The sequence below is a fragment of the Carassius auratus genome, chromosome 21, assembly GCF_003368295.1.
Source record: "Carassius auratus strain Wakin chromosome 21, ASM336829v1, whole genome shotgun sequence".
Classification (NCBI taxonomy): domain Eukaryota; kingdom Metazoa; phylum Chordata; class Actinopteri; order Cypriniformes; family Cyprinidae; genus Carassius; species Carassius auratus.
In genome coordinates, this window is record NC_039263.1 from 21251886 (window position 1) to 21278998 (window position 27113).

The 27113-nt window shown below is 39.0% G+C and overlaps 1 protein-coding gene and 2 long non-coding RNA genes across 5 annotated transcripts; 2 read left to right on the plus strand and 1 right to left on the minus strand.

The window, feature by feature from the left end:
- The first annotated feature begins 2977 nt into the window (after positions 1-2977).
- On the plus strand, positions 2978-12772 carry LOC113038924 (serine/threonine-protein kinase Nek6-like). 3 transcript variants are annotated; one of them, XM_026196739.1, is made up of 10 exons: positions 2978-3118; positions 7661-7723; positions 7935-8062; positions 8320-8382; positions 8469-8579; positions 9339-9447; positions 9546-9653; positions 9802-9896; positions 11478-11591; positions 12060-12772. In XM_026196739.1, the coding sequence occupies exons 1-10, from the start codon at positions 3094-3096 to the stop codon at positions 12168-12170; spliced, it is 927 nt and encodes a 308-aa protein (XP_026052524.1). In that variant the 5' UTR covers positions 2978-3093; the 3' UTR covers positions 12171-12772. The 3 variants fall into 3 exon arrangements, with proteins under 3 accessions (XP_026052524.1, XP_026052525.1, XP_026052523.1); XM_026196740.1 differs by having other exon boundaries at positions 2979-3118; positions 7922-8062; XM_026196738.1 differs by lacking the exon at positions 2978-3118 and adding an exon at positions 3171-3364 and having other exon boundaries at positions 7922-8062.
- Positions 12773-13255: 483 nt separating this feature from the next.
- LOC113038938 (uncharacterized) lies at positions 13256-13957 on the minus strand. The gene is made up of 2 exons (XR_003274828.1): positions 13707-13957; positions 13256-13487 (listed from the first exon to the last, which is right to left on the minus strand). It is a non-coding gene; the product is annotated as an uncharacterized LOC113038938 (long non-coding RNA).
- Positions 13958-25602: 11645 nt separating this feature from the next.
- LOC113038941 (uncharacterized) lies at positions 25603-26421 on the plus strand. The gene is made up of 3 exons (XR_003274831.1): positions 25603-25650; positions 25932-25958; positions 26368-26421. It is a non-coding gene; the product is annotated as an uncharacterized LOC113038941 (long non-coding RNA).
- The last annotated feature ends 692 nt before the right edge of the window (positions 26422-27113 follow it).

Genomic DNA, 27113 nt, shown 5'->3' on the forward strand with positions numbered 1-27113 from the left:
CAATCCATATACAACTATGATCAGCTGATCCTTCATCTTGGCTGAGCTCTCAACGTTGTTACGGGAAAGGATGAAGCTGATTGGTTAGTTCTTGTCACATGACCCGCGGTGCGCTTGCGGCATTCTGAAAAGTTGAGATGTTTTTACATTTTGCTGTATCTAAAACGTATCGAACCGAACCGAACCGAACCGTGACATCAGTGTATCGTATCGAACCGAACCGTGAATTTTGTGAACCGTTACACCCCTATGCCTTTTACATTTTAAAAGTAGTGTATCAATATGCAATTGGTAAATTGTCACTGAAATCATTGTTTTTTATGCAAGTTGCATCCAAAAGTCATCTTGGAAATGGCATTTCTATCTAATTGGTCATATATAAATGTCTAATATGATTTGTAAGAGGGCACTGATCAAAAATTACAGTAAAGACTTCAAACTTTCTATTCATCAAAACAGTTTACGCAACAATATTAAGTTAAAAAAAACTGTTTTCAATACTGACAATGATAATAATTTTTTTTTTGCAGCAAATCAGCATATTAGAAGGATTTCTGAAGGATCGCGTGACCCTGGGGACTGGAGTAATGATGCTGAAAATTCAGCTTTGACGTGACAGGAATAAATAGCATTTTACAGTAATTAGAAAACAGCTATTTAAAACTGCAATAATATTTAACAATATTACAGTTTTAATGTATCATTGATCAAATAAATGCAGCCTTGGTAAGCAAAAGAGACTAAATGAAAAAAAAAAACTTTTCCCACCAACCCCAATCTTTTGAACAGTAGTATGTTATCAATATGAAGTCATTAAGAGTCTAAACATCATGACTGAACTGAACAGTAAACACACTTAAACAAGCCTACATACACCCATATGTGCACAGAGGAAAATCAGATGTGGCAACTTTTTTTGAACTCTCTGAACAAGATTAACTAGGCTTAAATAAAGTATTCACATTCTGAAAAAAAAAATGTTTGTTTATTCAGCACTGGCGTTTGATTATTTTGACTCTGGTGGGTTGTTTTCTTCTTTTGTGTGAGTATGGGTGTTTGCGTGTGTAAAGTTTGTCCAGTGTAATTATCCTGATCCGTACTGAGGTGATTGTGGTTTGCATTGTGCAGTTACGAGCTGAGACTGAAGTCAGCCAGAGCTGGAGAGGTTTGCGGAGATACGCGGTCACAGCATCAAACAGAGAAAGAGATTCGCTGCGGTCTTTCTTCCATGACCGCATCTTTTATTAGCTGCTAATGAAGTCTTAGGGCTGTACTGCAGAAAATATTTTCATTAGGGCGTTTTCGTTAGGGCGTTCTTTAAAATTATGCACAATCTTCAAATAAAAATAAATAAATAATAATAATAATAATAATAATAAATCAACCGGAAGGTGGAAAGAGGAAGAAGAACGTAGAAAATAATAATGAATGAGTGGTGTTTGATTTGGACTATTTCTATATGCTGCACATTTCATGCTTGTGGTTGTGGTTCGACCAAGTGTTTACCACGAGGAAGCACGTGTGTACGTGTGTGTGTCTGGTTTGTGTTTACGCATGTGTGCTTTTATGGAGGGGAGATTACAGGACACACTGCTCTCCTTCCCACAGACAACTACATGGAAAGCATTTAGGCCTATACACGTTATTTAAGTATCTTTGTATTTATTTACTTGTTTATTTGTATTATTATGATATTTTTATCCTTGCATATTTACTTGGCAAACTTTAAGAATATGTTCTAAAGTGGTCATATTCTGATACACATACACTGGTAAAGAGTGTAAAACATATTCAACAGTAAAATGTAAATGTATTTACTTAAATTAACATTGTGTATTATAATATATGGGCTTTATATTATAAAAAAGTATATTATAGCCTACAATATAATTTCTACACCCATTTTCTTGAACTTGCCTAGTGCCCCACAAATGTTCTGGCTAGTCGTGGTCTGAATGATTAATGTATTTATTGCATTCTTTGTCCAAAAATATGAAGGCAATGCAGGCTCTCTCTCTTTCCCCCCACTTTCTGAGACCTCGAGGGGGCGCTAGTGAATTTCAAATTGCTGAGATGCCTGATGACTGTGCTCAATAAAGAATCATAAAAATCCACACATTCTACAGTCTTGTCATTCTTTTTTAATGCCAATAAACAGAGATTTTGTCACTTCCTCCAGTACAACACGTCAAATACGTCTGTCTGCAACAGCTAACTTTGAGTGAGTGTTTGTGTGTTAAAGGCAGACACATGTTGGGAAGGTATTTGCTCATAATTTCCCCACAAAAATGACAACTATTTGGTTGAAATGAGCGAGTGTGCGTGCAAGAGACCGAGAGAGGTGGGAGAGCTGCAAACTCAAGAAAGGTGTGGGTCCGCTTTCCATAAACCATAGCAGGCCACATGAAAAGTCTGGGGGTTTTGCTGATGTATCATTATTGTACATGGGGTTATAGTGAAACAAATGTCGTCATGATGCTGTCATAGACCTGTCTGAATTACCCATCTTAAAGGTTAGGTTGGGACGTATTAGTCTGCAGAGCTTAATTTATGCATTTCTTACAGACACAACATCCTTTTTTTTTGTCTTTTTTTTTTTTGTCAATATAACCACTACTACTAATAGGATATTAAAATTTTGAAAAATAAAAGTCAACATTTATTATTATTATTATGAAGCAGTTGTGATATTGTCAAAAAAATTAAATTAAATAAATAATATAGTAATTGCCAGACCCCTTATTATTGTTATTTATTTACTCATTTATAATTATTATAATATGTTTTTGGTATTATTCTGTTAATTATCTAAAATAAATAATGCAAACAAAATAACATGACTTACTGTAAATACTACTAGTAAGACTACAAAAAAAATTATCATAATGTCATTATTTATCATAAACTATGAAACAAAATATCTGAATTACCAAGCTTTTTTCCTCGCTGAGAAAGTGAAGGGCACGAGCTGTGGGTTACTGTAGTCACAGATCACAGCCATGTGATGCGCGGGGTGTGACTCAAACTTGCGTGGCCCGTGACATTGTCTGGAAACTGACCAAAGGGGCTTCGCAGCATTTTTCATTCCTGTAAATGTCTGAGGCACCGCGCTGGACAGGTAAGTGGAACTACTGCGTGACTTTTAACCCAATTTGCTGTGAAAACGCTCGTGACGCTCGCGATATGGCATTACGGTTGCACAACGTGCTGCTCTTGTAGAAGATATCGTGTCAAATTATTCACGGGGTGCATAATGTCGCAGTACAGCAATAAGAAAAAGAGAATTGAAAAACTAAATGAACACAAGGCTATTGAGTTGCTTTGGATTAAACTAGTTTACATGGAACGACGAATGGTAGGCATTGTAAGTATCTCATAGTTCAAGTCTAACAATGCTCTTGCGCGGAAAGTAGATCTGTTTTGAAAGTTCATGCATCTGTTTTCTGAATACAAGGGCCTAGTTCCGCTCGTTGATATGTTTCCAGAAGATTTAACGGCAATAAATAAACTCAAAACAATCGCATCGCACTGTAAATGTTGTATAGGGAATAAAACACACATTAAGTATAAATAAATGCTCCTCTAGTTCAACGGGAACACCCACCTTCACATTGTAACTTCGATTATATGTGCAGATATAACTTACTGCTCTGAATTAACTATTGCATGTCATTATGGTTTATTTATTCTGATAATAAGTCGCTTTTAATGTTTAGTTGTTTGTATGATCGCACTGAAGAGCGCTTGTTTTTTATAAGGAAAAGCTGCAGTTCTGACTCCGCCCACACACACAGTTTGTTTGTATCCTTTCACGTGTTGTTGGACACAAAATAGCTTTCCCCCCTTATTTTTTTTTTTATCGATATGACTCATACAGTTACAGGAAACATGTTACGCAAAAAACACTGCATGCTAGCAATAAATACAATTAAACATGTATATTAAACATGCAATTAAAAATAGGCTACATAAAATCACATAGATATAAAATCACGTGGAATTCAGTAACTCGCAATAAATAAGCAAACCTTCAGAATATTAATTAACAATATTACTAAAACAGCATAAACTTGACTACCTAACTAGTTGACACAATGTGTCACCTACCTAGTTCACGGCTTTCTCATTTCCTGTCAAAATATTAAGGCTTTTCAGAATAATTAGGCCTAGTTATGGCATGTAGTGAGAATATGCATGTGATTAATGACTTTAACTGTACGTTATGTTGTTTTCATCCAAGCACAGTAGATCAGTGCTAATCAAATTAGGTCCAACGTTTTCATTTTTGTGACAGGTTACGATGCAGAACTGATGTGGGCTTCTTCCATCAAATCGAATGATTTAATCATGCAGGTCTGTTTGATCAGACGTGTGTGTGTGGGTTTCTGTACACGCTCGGGGCTTTTTGGAAGTGAGATTGGGGATATGTGACGGGGGTTTCTGCTATTGAGTTTTTAGATCTGTAGCATTGTACCGAGCGGAAACAGATGCGCGTGCATGACTCACCAGAGAGACTCGAACCGCGCGCACTTTACTTCTTCAAGACCACTGCTAATCTTAGATCCTTTATATCCACAATCTTAAAGGGATGGTTCACTCTCTAATTGTTCCAAACCCGTGTGCGTTTCTTCCTTCTGTGAACACAAAATAAGATATTTTGAGGAATGCAGATAACCAAATAGTTGACGGTATCCATTGACTTCTAAAATTCTATAGTTTCTATACTATACTTCTATAGTTTTATAGTATCTGTTAATACCTATACCAACATCTATTCTTATAATAATAGAAGGCAGTAAAACAGAAAACCACTTGTTGAATCAGAGCTCATCCTATAAGTGGCCTGTCCATACTTTTTCTACCGTAAATTATATAATTCATAGTTTTTGCATGCAAAAAAAAAAAGTTAGGTAAAAGTAACTAACATTTAACCAATTAACACGTTTACTATTGTAGCATTTTTTACACAATAAAAGTGTAATATTTAAAATAACAGTATTTTTTTATTTTTATGCATCTGATCTACTACACCCTTCCCCATCCAGAAAAGCCACATGCTAGAAACAGTATACTCTTTTATAAGAGTTGTGTCATATGCAATTCTAAACATAGCCATCGTTATAAAATTCCTGTGTAGATAAGAATTAGCAAAATGATGCTTGACGTGTTTCTAAGTATAGGGTTTCTAAGAAAAATGTGATTCAGTGTCACCTCAAACCCATCTGAAAACACCGAAAGCAAACATAAGCAGTGTGGTTTTGGAAACAAACACAGTGGTGTGTGTTTGAACAGAGAACTGCATGTCCAGAAGTGTGTCTCTTTGTTATAATGTTCCTTTGTGTGTGTGTGTGTGTGTGTGTGTGTGTGTGTGTTTGAGTGTGTGTGTGAGAGAGAGAGAGAGAGAGAGAGAGAGAGAGAGAGAGAAAGAGAGAGAAGAGAGGCACTGTTTCAGGGGGTAAGATAGAATTCTTCCTGTGCATTTTCTTCACATGAATGAAAGGAAATTGGTACAGGACCACCCTCTCCTTCCCTTCCACTAAATCTTTCTCTCTTTTTTCTCTCCTTCTGTAGACCTGTTTTTAACACATCTATCTAGATCCAAAAAACTTGATCTAACTTTATCTACATAACTTTATATCAAAAGATAGGTATAACTGTGTGTGTGTGTGTGTGTGTGTGTGTGTGTGTATATATATATTTATATATTAGTCCTGTCAACCGATTAATTAGTGTATGTGTGCTGCGTATATTTATTATGCATGTATAAATATACACACATGCACTATATATTTTGGAAATATTTACATGCATATGCATTTATTCTATTTCTATTATATATATATATATATATATATATATATATATAAACATAGTGTTCTTAAATATTTACATGTATGTGTTATACCAAATATACACAGCACACATATATATTGTGTATACAAAAACTTATTTTGGATGCGATTAATCATGATTAATCATTTGACAGCACTAATATATGTGCACACAGAAACACACTTAAAAATGAGTTCAACATATGCTCATTCTGCTAATTAGTTTTTATTATGCCTCTTAGGTACGGAATGTTACAGGAACAGTCATTTGTGTTTGTGTGTATTTGTGAATGTGGGTCAGTAGGTTTCTCGGGAGTTTGTTTAAAATAAAACAGGAGCTGTTTGTACATGTCAAGCCGTACAGTGTGGAAGAGAACATGTGCCCTGAAGACGACTCATACACACTCATACACACCCCTGTTCCCATGCGTCTGTGCACATACAGCACACTTACAATGTATTCTCTGGAACACTTTACTCAGGTTACACTAATCTGATACCTGGATAGGTACTGAAACTATAACAGACCTTTTTTAATAGGTTAGATTTAAGTGAGGCGCAACCGATCCGGTCTGTTAGGCATGATTATGTAAAGCATCATCTTGCAGGTATCCAGATGACTTATCAGGATAAAGTGGAATGGTGTATCCCTGCCCTTCTCTAGAAGTCACACACTACAATGCACTCTTTTCTCAATGCAATCTTTTGATCTGTCATGTGTTTCTGTAAAGAAAGTTTTAAAGAATTTCCCTAGTATTTTGAGAGTGGGTGTTTTGGAAAAAATAAAATGCTAAAACGATGATAAGAGACAGGAAGAATTTGTCTAAATGCATGTGTTTCATAATTTCCTGCTGCTTATCACTTTATAAATTGGGGTGCGGGGGTGTTGGTGTTAATTGCTCAGAGCCAAGATAAGTGTTTAATTTTTCTTTAAGTAAAATTTTATTCATATTTTAGTGGCATAAATAGTAGTGGTTTTAGACTTTTCGGATGCAGCATAGCTCTGGGTGATATATTGAATATTCACAATATAGTATAAAATTAAGCAAGCAACATTTCATTTAGTAAAGAAAAATACTGCATTTTACTTGCATTAAACATTTTGAAATAAGCATAAATTAAGAAAATTAGTGGACTACCCTGATCGATTTGGGTTCAGTAAGTCTTTGGTTTTTTTTTTAAAGAAATTAAAAATGTATTTAGCAAGCATGCACATAATTTTGACAGTGACAGTGAAGACATTTATAAAGGATGATGATGCTTTTGAAAACAATTCTATTCATCAAAAAAAAAATCATTGATAATAATAAGAAATATTTCTTGAGCAGCAAATCAGCATATTAAAGAGATTTCTGAAGGATCATGTGACACTGAAGACTGGAGGAAAATTCAGCTTTGCATCACAGAAATAAATAACATTTTCAAATATATAGAAAACACTTATTTTAAGTTATTTGAATATTTCAGAATTTTGCTGTTTTAATTGTATTTTTAGACCAAAAAAATAGAAGCATAGCTTCTTTCCATTTCCTCAAAAAGAAATAAATCAATTAACCATCTTATCGATCCCAATCTTTTTAAACAAAAAAGCAGGATGATTTATACCACAAAGTTAAATTTTTTATTTTGCTCTCATCTGTCATAATCCACTGCTGTTTTAAAGCACTGACAGCTGCTTTTTATTCTCAGGCTTTGTTTGAGCGGCTAAGGATTGTTTTTATCGTTACTGAAAAACTAGAATTAAACAAAGCAGCCATCTGGAAATGAAACGACCCGTTTGATAAAGCAGACGCCTTTTGATTGACTCTGTCCTTTGTGTTTGCCTGCAGGTCTGGAATGTCATTATGGAGCAGAACAGCCTTCAAGATCAGAATCAAAATTACACAGTGCCGGTACAGAACGACCAGATCTGACCACACACACACACACACACGTGCGGCTGCGGGCACAAGCCTGGGCTCACGCGGCCACACACACTGTTTTTACAACAGCAGACAGAAGCTTTTATGAATCATCGCATTGATAATACTGATATTACCACACCGCTCTGACTCTCACTGTCTCTTTCTGTTCCTCTGTCTGTCTCTCAGAGGAACATGTTAGGATATGGATTCTATTCATTGATGTCAAACTTCCGCATCGAGAAAAAGATCGGCCGTGGTCACTTTAGTGAGGTCTATAAAGCCACTTGTCTACTGGACAACCAGCAAGTGGCACTAAAAAAAGTACAGGTGAGCATTTACATGTCTTTAATTCCATTTTACTCATACTGTTGCAGCTTGTATTCTAATGTATAATGCATGCAAAATGTGCAGTGTTTAACCAGAGAAAACTGTCTATAATGCAGTGCACTTGACCTTATCTTACATTGCCAGTGTGACGAATGAACCAAGAACCAATTTTATCATCCATTGCTCAACCTTCAATTACCCAATTTGACACAACCGTGCTTCTGGGTGGATGTTGTAATATTGTGTTGTTTTCTCAGTTCTTTGAAATGATGGATGCTAAAGCCCGGCAGGACTGCATTAAAGAGATCGACTTGTTGAAGGTTAGCAGCGTGCGTTTTTAAACTCAAACAAGTGTCTCTGTTTTTGAGAGTTTGGTGAGGTTTGTTTTTTCATTCTGTGATTGCAGCAACTGAACCATCCAAACATCATTAAGTATTTGGACTCGTTTATAGAAGGACACGAGCTGAATATCGTTCTGGAGTTAGCAGGCGCTGGTGACCTTTCACAGATGATTAAGGTCAGTGTCAGGCAACACATTAAACAAACAAAAGAATGTCATTAAATGTGCATGTGTTGTTTTTTTTTATTTTTTTGTTCGTGTTTGTTAATAATATTTGTTGATGTTTCGAATATGATCTAAAGTTCTGTTTAAATATTAATTTTAGTTTTATTTTTTGTAAATTTGTTGTTTTTTTTAAGTCATTTTTTTGTTTTAGTTTTTTTAATTATATATATTGTTTTAATTAAGTTGTAGTTTTTTAGTATTAGTTTATTCATATAATGCCTTTTCTTATACTCTTTTTATAGTTTCTTTCAATATTTTGAATTCGATTTTATTTTTGTATTTACTATTTTTATTTTGGTCATTATTTTAGCAATTTTATTGTGTGTTTTTGTCCATTCTATTAGTTTTATTGAATATGTATTTGTAGTTTTTATTCAGTTGCACTTTTTTTGCATTATTCTAATTATTTAGTGTGTGTGTGTGTGTGTATTTATACACACACACACACACACACGTATATAGTTTTTATTAAGTTGCAATTTTTTTAGCATTATTAGTATTATCAATTTCTTTTTAGTCATTGATCAGTTTTAGTATTAGCTTATTTAGCTGCTTTAACACTGCAACTTAAAATTAATGTCTCTGTAACTGGATGAAATAAAATACATTTGTTTTACATTTTATTTCAGTTAATATTTTATTTCAAGCAAAGGAAATGTTTATGGTTTTATCATTTGTTTTAGTTCATGATAATAACCCTGTCGTGTGTAGTATTTTAAGAAGAAGCGGAGGTTGATTCCTGAACGAGCGATATGGAAGTATTTTGTGCAGCTGTGCAGCGCGCTGGAACACATGCACTCACGCAGAGTCATGCATCGAGGTATATCCACTTTCTTTCTAATACAGACACATATGATTTTTCCCATCAATGTGCACTCATTTATTTTGTTCTTCTGTACATGTTTGTGTGTGCATCAGATATAAAACCAGCCAACGTCTTCATCACAGCTACTGGAGAGGTCAAACTCGGTGACCTTGGGCTAGGTCGATTCTTTAGCTCCAAAACCACTGCTGCGCACTCTCTTGGTACAACTGACCTCCACACAAACACTCAGATAAACACACACTTCATGCATGTACTGAGTGGAGTGAAATAACTAAACCAGCCAGTCAATATAAATATGCAAATACACAGGAACTGCACACCTGCTTAACTTGTATCTGTCTTTTACAGTTGGAACTCCATATTACATGTCTCCTGAGAGGATTCATGAAAACGGCTACAACTTCAAATCAGACATCTGGTCCTTGGGTTGCTTGCTTTATGAGGTACACAAACACATACAGTCATTTCTTCATGCTAGTATCCATAAGTGTGAATGTATTTTTTTAAATAAGTCTCTTATGCTCACCAAGGCTGCATTTATTTGATCAAAACTACAGTAAAAAGTTAGATATATTATTGCAATTTAAAATAACTATTTTCTATACGAATATGTTTTAAAATGTAATTTATTCCTGTGATGCAAAGCTGAATTTTCAGCATCATTACACCAATCTTCAGTGTCACATGATCTTTCAGAAATCATTCTAATATGCTATATTGCTGCTTGAGAAAGATTTCTGATTATTATAAATGCTGCCAACAGTTTCTGCTGCTTAAAGGGGGGGTGAAATGCTATTTCATGCATACTGAGTTTTTTACACTGTTAAAGAGTTGGATTCCCATGCTAAACATGGACAAAGTTTCAAAAATTAAGTTGTACGTTTGAAGTAGTATTTCTGTTCCAAAAATACTCCTTCCGGTTTGTCACAAGTTTCTGAAAGTTTTTTTTGAGTATGGGTCTGTATGACGTTAGATGGAGCGGAATTTCCTTATATATGTTCCCTGCATTTCGAAGATGCTTGTAAACAACAAGGCCCAGTTTGACGCCGGATTTGCGTATCGTTTATTTCTTAAGGATAATTCAGTCCCAACGAAAAAGGGTCACGATCGTGTGTTGGAACCGCAGGCGGTGAGTAAAACTGCTTCAAATAACTCTGTGTTGTTAACTTAGCTATCGGCGCGTAAGCACATCAACACATCACATACCACATTGAGACGTCCTGCTGTAACGTTAGTCATTGCTGATGCTGCTCTCGTTCAGTTTCAGCCTCGGGATCTGATTCTGGATCATAAATAAACGGCTGAATCTGACTGTTAGCCATGGTTTATTTTGGATGTTTTTTTTTTCCTCACGGTAATATCACAACTTCCAAACGCTCTCAACGCAAAAGCCTACTCGCGCTCGTGATTCTTTAGCTCCGCCCACACGTCACGCCTCCAGACGCTCGTGTTTTTCCACACAGACTATTTTTTTAAATCGGCACAGACTATTTTTCTCTTATAAATATAATAAAACTAAAGACTTCTTGGAGATATGAAGGATGCAGTACTACTCTATAGGTACTCAAGATTAACAGGAGATTGAGTGAAAATGGGCATTTCACCCCCCCCCCCCCCCCCTTTAATATTTTTGAGGAAAATACGATTTTTCCCCCCAAGACTCTTTGATGAACAGAAAGTTAAAAATAGCATGTATTTGAAATAGAAATCTTTTGTAATCCTACCAAAACAAAATTACCAATAAAATTCAGTACAAATTAAGGTCAACTGTTGATTACCATATAAAATTATTTGAATGTGCCCCTTAATATATATAAACAAACACAAATTGTTTTACAGAAATGCACTTCCAATTAAAGTATATGGCAAGGCACTGTACTAGAATAAATACTGAAATACATTGTTTTGAAAGTACAGCCACTAGAACAGTGGAACAGTAATACTGTCAAATAGTAAGCAATACAAGCAAGAACCACAGAAAGAGACATAGTTATATTTTGATGAGTAATATTTGTGTCTTTTAGATGGCAGCTCTGCAGAGCCCCTTCTACAGCGACAAGATGAACCTGCTCTCATTGTGCCACAAGATCGAACAGTGCGATTACCCTCCTCTGCCTTCAGAGCACTACTCACAGAAGGTACAACACACACACACACACACACATACACACACACACACACAGCATTACATGCCTCTGTTATGAAAACCATGAGCTAACATCTCAATACTCCAGTGAGCACAACCGTGCATGATGCTCTAGAGCTATTAGAACTACTAGAGCTATTGTCACTTATAGTGCTGAATGATGTATTTTCAACAGAGCATGCAATTAATTAAACGAGTCAATAGCATTTGCTTCATAATACTATAAATAGAAGTTTGTTCCACCACAGTAAAAAAAAAAACAATTAATTGCAACTTTGTACCTTATGATTTTGATCTTACTGACCTCAAACTTTTTAACAATGGTGTTTAAAATTATGAAGTAGAATGAAGATGCTGTCTAGGTAGTCAACTCACTATGTTTTGTTACACAGCCCAATCATATCGTGAAGAAAAAGCATATGAACAGTGCTGTAAAGTACACACCTTGTATGTGTTGCAGCTCAGAGATCTGGTCAGTATGTGCATCAACCCAGATCCTGACCAGCGGCCCGACATCAGCTTCGTCCTGCAGTTCGCCAAACAGATGCACCTGTGGACGTCCAGCACCTGATACACACTCACACACACCTGCAGCAATGAGGAGAACCATTGTGCAAACCTGTGATCTCTTCTGCGCTCTCAGTCCAACTGATCAAGCTTTAGAAAGATCTAGAATTGAGTAAGGAGGGAATGCCAACAGTGTCTATGCTGCTTTAAGATGAGCGTTTCTCTAGATTTGTATTGAAGGGAATACCAATATATTCTGTTGTGCCTTCAAATGATGTTTCACAGTGCTGTATGCTGATTGGTTTAGAGAAAGTTGGTTAGGTCAGGTGACCAGGGCCTCATGTTGATGATGTCAAAGCAAGGTGGTTCCATTTATACATACTTTTACTGTAGGCTTATATTCATAACAGCATTTAAAGAGCCTTAGATTTCATTACTTATCTCTTTCTGTTTCTGATACACACACACACACACATACAATTGTTGAGTGTTTAGTGAGGAAACACTTGTGTTGGATGGTGGGTTCAGCAGTTTTGTCCTCTGGTCAAATATCTACCAAAAGAAAGTATTCATTGTATCCGAAGATATGTTATTTTTAAGGAATTATGAAGCATTTGCTCATGTTTAAATGTGTAATTAACTATAAAATGTAACTGCAAATATTGACTTTGTGTCAGCTTTGTTTTGAAGGACATCTGAAGCATTTTAATTAATTTCCATTAGTGTTGTTTATATTAGATTTTCTGAAGAAAAATGCCCCAATTATTATGAATTGAGAATTTATATTATCTACTACGGTTTCTCTTTAGCGCCCCCTGGTGAAGAGCAAATAAAAGTACTATCATTTATCACATAAAGCAGACAATCAGCATATTATAATGATCATGAGACACTGAAGACTGGAGTACTGTTTCATCACAGGAATGCATTTTAAAACAGATTCAAATAGGAAAGTTATTTTACATTTTATTAAAATTTCACATTACTGTGTTACTGTATTTTTTTAATCGTATAAATGCATCCTGGGTGAGCATGAAAAACCCATATAAAGAAATTTTACCAAAATTGAATTTGCCTGCCATACTAAAAACAAAAAAATCATAGGTTATTTGAAATAAATGATAATTGGTGTACAAGAAAGACACGAACTTCGCAACGTTTGGAAACTTTTATTGGAAATAATGAAAACTTTTTAAACCACCACACAAGACTTGAGGTCAATGGTTATGGGGGAAACAAACAGATCAAAGTGTGGTGGGTTGTGTCATCTCAGGAGGTGTCCATAGTCTGCACGCTTTCCTCCACCACCTCCAGGTTCAGAGGAGTCACGGTCTTCGTCAGAACCCCAGTAGTTCCATGTTTGTACCTGTAGCTTCCGGTCCTGTGAGGAAAATACAAAGAAGATTCAACTCCTGCAAATAAACTAAAGTCTAATCACACATGACTCTAATCAGAACTGAAACACTGATGTTTTTCACCAAATAAAACCAATAACTTTGGTGCTCTACAAAAACATGTATAATGATGTTAGCAGAAGACTGTAAGAGATAAATCACCAAACATCTTGTCAGTTTGAACAATTCAACAACTGCAAACTCACGCCTGGTTAGTCAAACTAGACCCCGAAGCCGCCGCCATTTGCGCCATTTAGAATTTCAGTTGCCGCCAGCCAATAATTTCCTAAGCCAAATTGAGCCGCCATCTGATAAAGTTTGGCTGAGCCGGCTAGAATTATTTGTATCAATAATAATAATAATTCTATCACATAGAGACATTAACACACGAAATATATAAACAATACAGGAGATTTATTTTCCCACTGGTTTCATAACAGCACAGCCTGTGCTCGTTGCTACGATACACAGACTCACAGTGAATTGACGACCATTGGGCTAGGTGCACAAGATGGCGCCGGTGAGCTTCAGCAACGCGAGTGTGTGCCAAGGGGCAAGGAACTCGACCGGAAGTTGAAGTCGGGTGGGGGCTGCCATCTTTTAGCAGAACTTCACTTGCGTTAGCATTCCAATTGACTCCCATTCATTTTGGCGTCACTTTGACAGCGAATAACTTTACATCTGAGGCGTTTAAAGACTCTGTTTGTCCATTATTTATTTCTAAAGATACACGACAATGTATAAAGGGCTCCATTACCTTCTATGTTACATTATGGCCCCGTATAAACAGTTTTTGTAAAAAATAGGCTAACGATTGCGTCATAACCACTCGTCTCTCTGTCGCATTACCGTACAGACAGGAGGAGAAGCTCGCAGGCAATTAACTTAATATGGCGTACTGGCGTTACATTTTAAAATACTATACAAAATAATTAATCAGAATACTTACTCCTGCTCACTCACGACAAAGAACTCCCCGCTCAAACTCGCCGTCTCTGCAAGATTAACGATGGCAGTTTGCACGCACAGCCACTAGAAGATTTACATCTGGCAGACAGGTTGCTGACGTCGTCAAGCTTCGTTTGAGTCTGCGCGTCAGAAACGGAAGTGCTAAAAAACGCTAAAACTGGGCTTCATTTGTCTCAATTGAGTTCCAATGGGGTCGCTGTGTCCATTTCTTTTACTGTCTATGGTGTGTGCGTACTTATTTCCGGTCTTGCGACGCTCGCATTGACTGTAAGGGAAACATCTCGGTTACGTATGTAACCTTGGTTCCCTGAATAGGGAACGAGATGCTGCGGTGACGTCACCACGTATGGGAACACCTCTGGTGTGACGAATGTCTGAAGGGGAGCTCCAAGATGGCGCCGTGGATAGTAGTGGTTTTCTAAGCTGAGAAACAGATTGGGTATTTCTCACAAATGGTCGTATACATTCCGTAAAGTTGCTAGCTACTATTGATAGATTGTTAATAGTTGCCGAGATTGAATAAATATTGAAGTTGGAGTGCTGCATCAAAACTAAACTTAATTAAGAAATCATCAGGTTTACTGCACATTTCAGAAAAATGGCTGAGGATCTTGGCGCAGAGATGGAGGTTGATACTATAAAAGAGAAGAGAAGTTTTAACGAAACTCACTCGTATGCATGTAAAGTGAAAAGCGGAGGAAGTTGTGAGTCTTGTCCGAACACACCAAGCAAAAATCAACCTCCCAAAAGACATAAAAATGTCGTTGACTCCTCTTCCAAACAAACTGAACTTTCTTTGAATGACGTGCAGGAAAATATTATCCGAATTCTCTCTGAGAAAATCAATGAGCGATCCGACCAGCTAGAAAGAATGGTTAAAGAGAATTCTTCCAACATTGAAGCTTTGGGCAAATCTCTCACCTCAGTGCATGATGATGTGATGGTCCTGCAGAAAGAAAACGAAATGCTGAAAAATGCGAATGCTCTTCTGGAAAAAAAGGTGAAGGAAATGAACACAAAAATTAATGATCAGGAACGCTACAGCCGCAGATGGTGCCTGCGTTTGTATGGGCTGTCCGAACAAACTAATGAAAACGTGAAAACGAGAGTCATGGAAGTTTGCAAAGCAGTGGTTTCGGACGGGGATAAACGGGTGGTAGCAGATGGTTTGGATGTGGCACATCGGCTTGGTAGGCTTAAAAATTCGGATGATGGCAGAAGAGTGAAACCAAGAACAGTGATCATAAGATTCGTTTCCCGTACAGCCAGAGATTTAATCTGGAAAAACTCAAAAAACAACGAGTGTCTAACTACCAAGGGGCTGCGATTTAAGGAGGACTTGACAGCTTTTGACGTGGAAGCACGGAATCGTCTTTGGCCGACTGTGGAGAGAGCAAGGAAAGAAGGCAGAAATGCATACTTCAGTGGAGCGAGGGCTTTCGTAGACGGGAAAGAGATTAGTCTTGAAGGAGGCAACGGTCCTACATAGGCTTATGGTCGTCTTGTTGTAGTCTGCACAATTGGCGGTGGTTTGCAAGACATGTTAATCTTTGTTTGGGAAAAGAAGAAAAGAAAATAAGAAATGTATACTTTTGAAACTGAATGCTCATTACTTTTTACTTTCCCTAATGTTTGCAACTTTAAAAATAGTAATAGCTACTTTTGTCGAACTTTTGTGAGGATCCCATTATGTAAAAGTCTAGAGTTTAGGTTTATTTTACTCTTGTGGTTCTTAATTAATCGTTGAACGTTTATGTCTCTTTCTTTATTTTCTATCAATGCCAGAGGTATTCGTGATCTTTTGAAGAGAAAAGCTTTATTTTTGTATTGCAAAGGGAAAAATGTAGATTTTTGTTTAATTCAGGAAACGCACGCATGTTCTTCAGATGCTGTGTTTTGGAAAAATCATTGGGGAAAAGAGATTTGGTTGTCATTTGGCAGTAACCGCTCAGCGGGGGTCGCTATTTTACAAGATAAATTTACAGGGCAAATAGTAAACTACGAAAAAGATGACTGTGGTAGATGGATATTGCTTGTGTTAAATAAGGATAACGAACATTTTGTAGTAGTCAATTGTTATGCCACCAATAACAAAGTAAACAACGGAATACTTTTTTCACATATTGAATCTAGGATTCAGCATTTTATTTCCCTTTATCCTTCAGCCCAAGTTATTTGGGGAGGAGATTTCAATACTGTGTTTAATGAAACCATTGATAGATGGCCTCCTAAAACTAGAACAGGCCCTTCTAGTGAATTGGAAAATGTATGTTTAAGATTGGGTCTTATTGATGTGTGGCGAAGTAAAAATCCAGACAAGGAAGAATATACATGGAGTAATAAGGACTCGTCTCTTCATTCTCGTATTGACTATTGGTTAGTGTCTAATGATTTAACTAATAATGTGACCTCTGTATTGATAGAACCTTGCATAATGACAGATCATAAAGGAATTTTTATAAAAATAAATATGGTACAAGACAAATTAGTTAAAAATCATGGCAGCTATTGGAAATTAAATAACAAATTGCTTGAAAATGAATGTTTAAAGGAAAAAATTAAAAGTATTATTGAAAAATATAGAAAAATTGCAGAGTTAGAAAAATCATATGGAAAGTATTGGGAATTAATGAAGTTTGATATTAGAAAGGCATTTATTAATCAAGGAAAATTAGAAACAAAGAATAATAATATTAAGGAAAAATCTATAATTGAGGATATTTTTAATTTGTGTAAAAAGAAGAAGGAACTGTTAACTGATTGTGAGTTACAAAAATTAGATTTATTGCAAATTGAATTAGATAAGATCTATGAGGATAAAGCAAGAGGAGCATTTGTTAGAACTAGACTTAAATGGTTAGAAAAAGGGGAAAAAAATACAAAATATTTTTTTGGCCTTGAAAATAGAAACCATGATTTTGCCTCAATTTCTAAATTAATGATTAACAACAAATTAGTAGATAATTCTTCAGTTATTTCAAAATATGTTGCTCAGTTTTTTAGTAATTTGTATTCTCCTATATCAGCTACTTCAAATATGGATACCTTTTTAAATAATTTAGTGAGTGATACCAAAAAAATAGACCAGAACTTTCAGAATAATTGTGATAAAGAAATAAATAGTGAAGAGTTGAGAGAGTGCATTAACTTATTAAAGAATAACAAATCTCCAGGCAACGACGGGCTAACCAGTGAGTTTTATAAGACTTTTTCTAAAGAACTTTTACCTTTTTTATTGTTAGTATTTGTGGAAGCTATACAAAATGGAGAATTGCCTGCTTCATTAAAACAAGGAATTATAACATTGATTCCCAAACCTAAAAAAGACAAGTTATTTATTGAAAATTGGAGGCCTATTAGTTTATTAAATAATGATAGTAAATTGTATGCAATGATTTTTGCTAGAAGATTGAAGTAAGGTTTAGACAAAATAATTGATATAGAACAGTCTGGGTTTATGAAAGGCCGTCATATTAGGGATAATATTAGACTAATATTAGATATGATTGATTATAATAACTTTATCGAGGATGATAGTTTTATTTTATTTATTGATTTTTATAAAGCATTTGATACAGTGATTCATAATTTTATTTTCAAAGTTATTAAATGGTTTGGTTTTGGAGATATGTTTTTGAAAGCAGTCAAAACATTGTATAGTGGGTGTAAACGTTCTGTCAAACTTGCGCATGGCACCTCACAAAGATTTGATATTCATCGTGGCATTAGGCAAGGATGCCCTCTCTCTCCTTTTTTATTTTTGTTAGTTACTCAGGTTTTAGCATCGCATATAAAACGAAATCAGTTTAATGGTATCACAGCTTTAGGTGTACAATTCAAACTTAGCCAGTTTGCTGATGACACTGCAGTGTTTTTGAAAAACAAATTTGAAGTACCCAAAATAATAAGATACGTTGAGGAATTCACTGGTGTTTCAGGCCTTAAAATGAACTTAGATAAATCTGTATTATTTCCCCTTAAAGATTGCTCCTCTTCAGAAATAGAAAATATTCCAGTTAAACATAAATTAACATATTTAGGTGTAATAATTTGTAAAAATGAAAAACAAAGGAGTCAATTAAACTTTGAACCAATTATTGAAAAAACTAAAAAGAAATTTAATTTGTGGTTATTGAGGGACATTTCGATATTTGGGAGGGTTTTATTGTCAAAGGCGGAGGGTATATCTAGATCTGTTTATACGTCATTATCATTAGATGTGCCTCCCAAAATTATTAAAGATCTAGATCAGATTCTTTATAATTTTATTTGGAGGAAAAAACCACATTATTTAAAAAAGGAGGTAATTTGTAATCCTAAAGAGCAAGGCGGACTGGAGGTCTTAGATTATAATACTCTCAATGATACTTTTAAAATTAAATGGTTGATAGAGTTTATGAAAAATAGAGAAAGTCCTTGGAATGCATTTCCTAATTATATATTTAATACTCTTGGAGGCATAGACTTTTTGTTGAAATGTAATTTTTCTGTTGACAAAATTCCTGTTAAATTGGCCGGTTTTCACAGACAAGCCCTGTTAGCATGGCAATTGGTTTATAAGCACAATTTTTCACCCCACAGATATTTCATATGGAACAACAAAGACATATTATTCAAAAACAAATCTTTATTCTATCATACTTGGTTCAAGGAAGGTATACTTTTAGTAAGACAGTTAGTTAATTCCCATGGATACTTGTTATCGTATACTGAATTTCTTCAGAAATTCCAATTACCAGTTAAACCAAGAGAATTTGCGATTGTTTTTGATGCAATTCCAAAGAGTGTGATGTTACTTTTAAAAAACTGTAACTTAGAAGAAATCAGCATAGTTAATCCTTTTGGTAACATTTTCATTGAAAATACTGATGTTTTAAAGCAAAAGTGTAGCAATAAGATTATAAGAAATGCTCTTTGTTCTGTCTCCTTACCCGCAGCAAGATTTTTTTGGTCATCTTTGTTTGGTAATATCAATTGGGTTAAAGCGTGGAAACTGCCAAATAGGTTTTGTATCAATAACAAAATTAAGGAAGTGTCTTACAAAATACTCCATAGAATTTATCCTGCTAAGCATGTTTTGGAAAGATTTAAGCTTAATATTTCATATTCTTGTGAATTTTGTGGTCAAGAAAAAGAAACTATCTTACATCTTTTTTTTCATTGTATTTATTCAAGAATATTTTGGAAAGATTTGGAATTCTATATTAACAGAAAAATTGAAGGTATGATAGAAATTTGTATATTTGATGTAATTTTTTATACAGAAAACGAAAATTTGAATAGTAAAGAACAATATATTATACAATTGTTTATTTTGTTAGGAAAATTCCATATACATAAGAAAAAGTGGGCTCAATGTAAACCAAATTTTGTACATTTTATAAATGACTTTAAATTATATCTAAATCTCTTGGAACAAACCGAAAACAAAAAAGCACTGAAAACATGTAATGCTCTGAAATCATTGAAATGTATGTAACTTTTTCTCTCTCTCTTTTTCTCTCTCGCTCTCTTTTCTCTGGCAGCTAATGTTTATTTGATTATTTGAATATGTAATACCTCATGTTCTTATGGCATTGAATTAATAAAGCATTAAAAAAAAAAAAAAAAAAAAAAGTGACGAATGTCTGAAGCCCTATACCATCCCGCCAATTGGCCAAATGGCGCATAGCACCACCCTGCGCATGCGCACGCATGATATACCTGGGTGCAGCGCGCCATTTCGCTCAGATTTCATGACTGAAGATGAAGAGTTATCAAGGTACGGAACGGCCAGAACCGCAGCATCTCGTTCCCTATTCAGGGAACCAAGGTTACATACATAACCGAGATGTTCCCTATCATAGGTCACTTCGATGCTGCGGTGACGTCACCACGTATGGGAACGATATACCAAAACGCCTGACGTACCTGATAACTGAGATCCGAGGAAGCAACTGCTCAAGCGGAGAGAACCCGGGAGCCAGGGGCCATCCTCACATCCAGACTGTAGGACTTGATAAAAGTGCTCGGTGAGGACCATCCTGCCGCAGCACAGATATCATCCATAGAAGAGCCACTGAGAAAAGCTTGAGAAGAAGCTACAGCTCGAGTGGAATGAGCCTTAATCCCTAAGGGCGAAGCGAGACCGCGCGCCTCATAGGCCAAAGAAATTGCCTCCACCAGCCAATGGGACATGCGCTGCTTTGTAACTGCATGGCCCTTACTTTTATGTCCAAAGCAGACAAACAGCTGGTCAGATTCACGCCAAGGGGCTGTACGATCCACATAAGTCTTTAAAGCTCTCACAGGGCAAAGACTTAGATCTCCTGACCCAGCCTCAGCAGGTGAAAAAGCTTCCAGAACCACTTGCTGAAAGCGAAAAGGGTTAGATGCGACCTTAGGAACATAGTTAGGCCTGGGCCGCAGCAGCACCTTCACAGAGCCCGGTGCGAATTCCATGCATGAAGGTGAAACAGAAAGAGCCTGTAAATCCCCAACTCTCTTGAGGGAGGATAAAGCCATGAGAAGAAGAGTCTTCAGTGTCAGGAATTTATCTGATACGGTCTCCAAGGGCTCGAACGGATGCCCTGATAAACCTAACAACACAATGGATAGATCCCATGAAGGAACTCGCACAGGGCGGAAAGGCCTCAGCCGTCGCGCACCCTGTATGAAACGAGAAACTAATGGATGACGCCCCACAGAGGCACCGCCTATGTATTCGTGGTAAGCTGAAATGGCTGCCACGTAAACCTTTAAAGTGGCTGGTGTAACGCCATCCGAAAAACGCTCCTGGAGGAACTCCAGCACTGAAGCCACTGGGCAGTAAACTGGATCCACATTATGATTGCCACACCAGGCTGTAAACAGTCTCCACTTGAAAGCATATAAGCGTCTCGTAGAAGCTGCTCTAGAATTCAATATAGTCTCAGTAGTTTCAACAGAAAGACCGGGACATACTAATGCACTCCGCTCAATGGCCACGCCCACAGTTTCCACAGATCTGGCCTCGGGTGCCAAATCAGCCCCTGTGCTTGTGATAATAAATCCAGTCTGAGGGGAATCTCCCACGGAGAGCCCGCTAGCAGACTGATCAGATCCGCAAACCACGGCTGCGTGTGCCATCGCGGAGCCACCAGCAGCAGCTGTTCCACTCTGTCCCGCCGTATTCTGCATAATACCGCTGGGATCAAACGAATCGGAGGAAAAGCATACAGACTGGTCCTGGGCCAGCTGTGAGCTAACGCATCCACGCCCAGGGGCGATGGGGAGCGTAGGGAGAACCATAGCGGGCAATGCGTAGTCATGCTCGACGCGAATAAATCCACTTTCGCTTTGCCGAATATCCGCCATAAAAGATCCACCGTCTGGGGGTGTAATCGCCATTCTCCCTGTTCCAGAGCCTGTCTGGATAGCAGGTCCGCTCCGAAATTCAATCGTCCGGGAACATGAATGGCCCGGATCGACAGAAACTTGTCCCGAGACCACAGAAGAACACGCCTCGCCAGCCTGCACAGGGGGCGAGAGCGCAATCCTCCTTGATGGTTCAGATAAGACACAACCGCTGTGTTGTCTGATCTGAGCAGCACATGACGGCCGATCAACAGATCCGCGAAATACTGGAGAGCCAGAAAAACTGCCAGTAATTCCAGTCTGTTTATGTGCCAGCCGCGCTGAGCCGCTGTCCACACTCCGTGGGCTGGTCGCCCTCGACACACAGCTCCACAACCAGTCAAAGACGCGTCCGTCGTGACAGTCTCTCGGAAAGCATACATTCCCAGTCGAACTCCTGACAGGAGAAATTCGGCTGACATCCAAAATTTTAGCGACATCACACACCGCCGTGTCACCGAAATCGTGCGATGCGGGAGACAACGGGGTGAAATATTCCGCCTTTTCGTCCACCACTGAAAGGGGCGCATTTGAAGCAGTCCCAGACGAATCACGGGGGATGCTGCTGCCATTAGACCCAAGAGCCTGAGGCACAATCTCACTGTCACCGTGCGACCCGCTTTGAAGTGCCGCACGCATGACGCAATCGACTGAGCGCGCGGGAGAGAAAGCTTCGCTGTCATCGCGCGAGAGTCCAGATCTATTCCCAGAAAAGTTATCTGTTGAGAGGGAGTTAAAACACTTTTCTTGAAATTTGTTCGTAAGCCCAGGCTGTTTAAATGATTCAGCACAAGATCTCGGTGAGAGTGTGCTTGAGTCCGCGATTGCGCTAACACCAGCCAATCGTCCAAATAATTCAACACACGAACGCCCCGGAGCCGCAACGGGGCCAGAGCTGCGTCCATGCATTTTGAGAAAGTACGGGGCGCTAAAGCCAAGCCAAAGGGAAGAACGCGGTACTGATACGCTTTGCCCTCCAAAGCGAATCTGAGGAACTTCCTGTGTCTCTTGACGATCTGAATATGGAAATACGCATCCTTCAGATCGATCGTAATAAACCAATCGCTTGGTCGGATCTGAGACAGAATAGATTTCACCGTCAACATCTTGAATTTGCTCGGTCTGAGTGCAAGATTCAGACGGCGTAAATCCAGAATGGGCCGTAACCCGCCGTCTTTTTTCGGTACCACGAAATAACGGCTGTAAAAACCTGTCTCCATCTGAGAGGGGTGTACTTCTTCTATAGCCCCTTTGCTCAGCAGAGCTGACATTTCCTGTCGCAGCACCGCCATTTCCGTAGACTTCACCGTAGTGGAAAGAATTCCGCGGAAAGGGGGCGGGCCTTTCCGAAACTGAATGGTGTATCCGTGACAAACCGTGCGTAACACCCATTGAGGAATGCCGGGCAAGCGTTCCCACGCGGCCCGAAACAATATTAGCGGTTTCAAAACTTCCGCTCCCTGTAACGCCGTCATACGCGTTAAAACGACCGGACACGAAAAACCCGTGGTGTTCGTGCACCGGGGAAGCGTATGCGCCAGAGTCGTTGCGTTCCGTTGAGTATAATCCTGAAACGTGTCCACGGCAGGAATTAGGCCAACAGATGGAACATCGGGCTCTGCCGCTAGCGAAAAAGCGGCGGCTGTGCGAGCCGTCATAAACGGGCCGTTTGTGCAGGGTCCTTGAGTCGTCCCTCGAACTCCGAAAGCAGGATTGCGCAGAGTGTCTGAGGGAGCATCTATTATTACAGCTCGATCCAATGTTGCTCGAGGCGCTGTTTGCGGCGAGACAATCAATGTTTGAGCATGGGGACTGCAATGAGAGTGTAGGATGCGCGAAAGCGGTCCGACAGCGCTCTCTAGCGGAGGGCACAGTCCCTGGCAAGCAGCAAAAAGATCAGGAGCTGCTATTCGGCACCCGAGAACGAGAGGCTTTAGCCGTCGAGGTCAGGTTCAATCGCTTACGTTGACGCTGGTGCGCCGGAGGAAAAACCCTAGGGCCCCAGTCCTTGCGAGGAGGCGCCATAGGTGTGGGTTCCTCTCGAGAGGCTGCTCGCTGGCGGTGAGAGGAGGTTGAGCGAGAACGCGCGGGCGCTTGCCGGCGTTCGACCTCCCTGGGTCTGCGGGGAATCAGCTGGCGGAAAGCGGCTGATTGCTGTTTCGCTGCCCTGAACTTCTCCACTACTGACGTGACAGCCTCACCGAACAATCCATCCCTGGAGACAGGGGCATCCATAAGGAAAGATTTATCCTTCTCCTTAATATCGGTGAGATTAAGCCAGAGGTGGCGCTCAACCGAAATCAAACCGGCCATAGTACGGCCCACTGCACGAGCGGTATGTTTGGTAGCACGTAACGCCAAATCCGTAGCTCTACGCAGCTCTTTCACTGCCTCAGGTGTGATGCCCTCACCTTCATCCAATTCCTTCAATAACTCCGCTTGGTAGGCCTGAAGGACCGCCATAGAGTGGAGCGAAGCAGCCGCTTGACCAGCCGCCATGTAGGATTTACCCACCAAACTAGACGTGACTCGACACGCCTTCGAAGGAAGAAGGGGGCGAGACTTCCAAGCCGCGGCCGAACTAGGCGCAAGGTGTTCGGCGAGAGTCTCTTCCACCGGGGGCATCATAGTATAGCCATGGTTCGCCATATCAGAAACGGTGGCGAAATCCGCGGCCGCAGCATTGGTAATCCGCGCCGAAAACGGCTGTTTCCAGGACCTCGAAACCTCCTGGTGGAGGTCCGGGAAAAAAGGCAAAGGCCTCCAGGGCTGTGTAGGTGTCCGACTGGTTAGAAAACGGTCGTCCAGCTTAGAAGAAGGTTGGGCCTCGGCCTTATCAACCTCCCAGTCTAGCCCCAATTTACCCACCGCACGAGAAACCACATCCAACAGCTCACTGTAGGAGGGGGAAACACGCCTCTCCTGTCCGCTAGGAGGAAGAGGGCTAGTGTCGGTTGCGAAGTCCTCAGACCCCGAGGCCGCGGTGGATAAAACATCGTCGTCATAGCGTCCACAACCGAAGGAGATGGCAGCGCATGCCTCCGGTGTGGGAAGTAAATCCTCATTAGAAAAGACGACAGGCTCAGTATAAGTTTTATTCTGCAGCAGGGTAGGGGAGAGCGAGCGATGTGGAGAATATTTCAGCGCTGCGCTGTCCACGAAGTCCATGTCGCACGTGTCACCCCAGGCCCTCGCCTCGTGCGGTGCCTCGGCAGTCGCAGAGGTGACCTGACGGGGGTTAGACTCGAGGGCGACATTAGAGAATACTTCCACCCTGGAGCGCAGTACTCTGAGCCGCAGGCCATCACAATGGGGACAGGAAGAAAGGCCGCTAAGCGCCGCCTGTGCGTGATGTAAACCAAGACATACTACGCACCTGTCATGAGTGTCCCCCGCCGTGATGTACCTGGTACATGGCTCCTTACATTTTCGAAAACTCATCGCGTCCGCGAAGAGGAGTTAACACTGCTCGAAGAGATCGCTGGAGAACGCGAGATGATAGGGCACAGATGATTCGCTATTCCTGAAGGAATGAAATCTGAGCGAAATGGCGCGCTGCACCCAGGTATATCATGCGTGCGCATGCGCAGGGTGGTGCTATGCGCCATTTGGCCAATAGGATTGGCGGGATGGTATAGGGCTTCAGACATTCGTCACACCAGAGGTGTTCCCATACGTGGTGACGTCACCGCAGCATCGAAGTGACCTATGATAGGGAAACAAATATGGGCAAGTATCCCGAGATAGGTATAAACGGAGGTCAACTTCCCAAGGCTTTTCAGCGTCAAGAAAGAGGAGTTTGAAGGGGTAAGTTTAGACTCGTACAATGTATTACAAGTTGCGAAAAAGTGCAGTATCTTGGCGGTTGATGTTTTAGTCTTGACGTAGTTGAATCATGATTACAAGCTCATTGCATTCAAGTTTGAAAATGGGAGGACATTCATGTGCAATTTTTTACCTTCAAAACTCATATTTACGATTATTCCAAGAGCACGTTAAGACAGCATTAGCAGCACAGATAAATTACATCTTTATTGTGTCTGTTACCCTTTTGTGCTAAATATTTCTGCAATACATTTACGCTGCAGATTACGGACACTGAAGACTATAAGCAGGTAGGCTATTGTTACTAACGTTACGTAAAATATGCAGACCTATGTATTATAACTGCACTGATATTTAAGCGATCAATAACTATTAATAGATTTAGTACAGTGTTCTATAATAGTTAAAACTCCTAACTGATAATGCTTGACTTTAACAAAGCTGGTCATTGTTTCAAAACAATTTTAAAATGTTATCTATTTTTACGTGTAACGTTAATCCAAATAATGTAATGCAATTGAAACATTTGGTTTAATTACCAAATTCATTTTTCAATTTAATAATCATAACAGAGTGGATATATGAGGATAACTGCAGTGTCCACTACCATGCATTACATATCAACAGGTGTAGAATTAATTTTGACATTGTAGGAAACACAAAGAAACAAAAACATTATGTGTAAACTTTGTGTTACAGAAAGTTCAAGTCTGGGTGGCCAAAAGTTATATTTCAGTGACCTGGTTACTGGTTTTTGGCAAACCCAAAGGATCACTTTCCTGTAAACTTTTTTTTGTTCTTTCTATGCATCAAGATGTGTAATTTATTTTTTCTGAAGATTTTTGACTAATGTGTGTGTGTATGTGGGTCTTTGTGTGGATAAATTATGTTCATACTTTAAAGGTGGACATTTGCAACAGCGCTTGTCCCTAAAATTGCTCCAGGGGTATGGTCAGAGACTGTCCTAAATGACAAATGTGGGAATGTAAATGACATTACATTCTGTGGACGTCTTACATAAATGTGCATTGTACTTTAGTTAATGTTAACTTGTCAACAGTGAATTATTTTACGTTGTCATTGGACTGAATGTTTTGTTATGGTTTTGAAGTCTGATGCTCACCAGCCCTTCATTTATTTGTTCAGAAATGCAGTAGAAACATTCATATTGTAAATTGTAATAATATTTTACAATAACTCTTTTCTATTTGAGGCAGCAGCGGATCTGCCCCAATCATCATTAACAGGACCACAGTGGAGAGAGTGAACATCTTCAATACCTCCAAATGCCCTGCAAAGAGTAGCTGAGCACATGTCCAGAACATCTCTCCCCTCTCTGCAAGACATCCAAACCAGGTGATGTAAATCTAGGGCTGTTAAGATCCTTAAAGACCCCACCAACCCATCTGCTACAGTCAGGCAGACCCTTCTGCAGTCTGATGGCA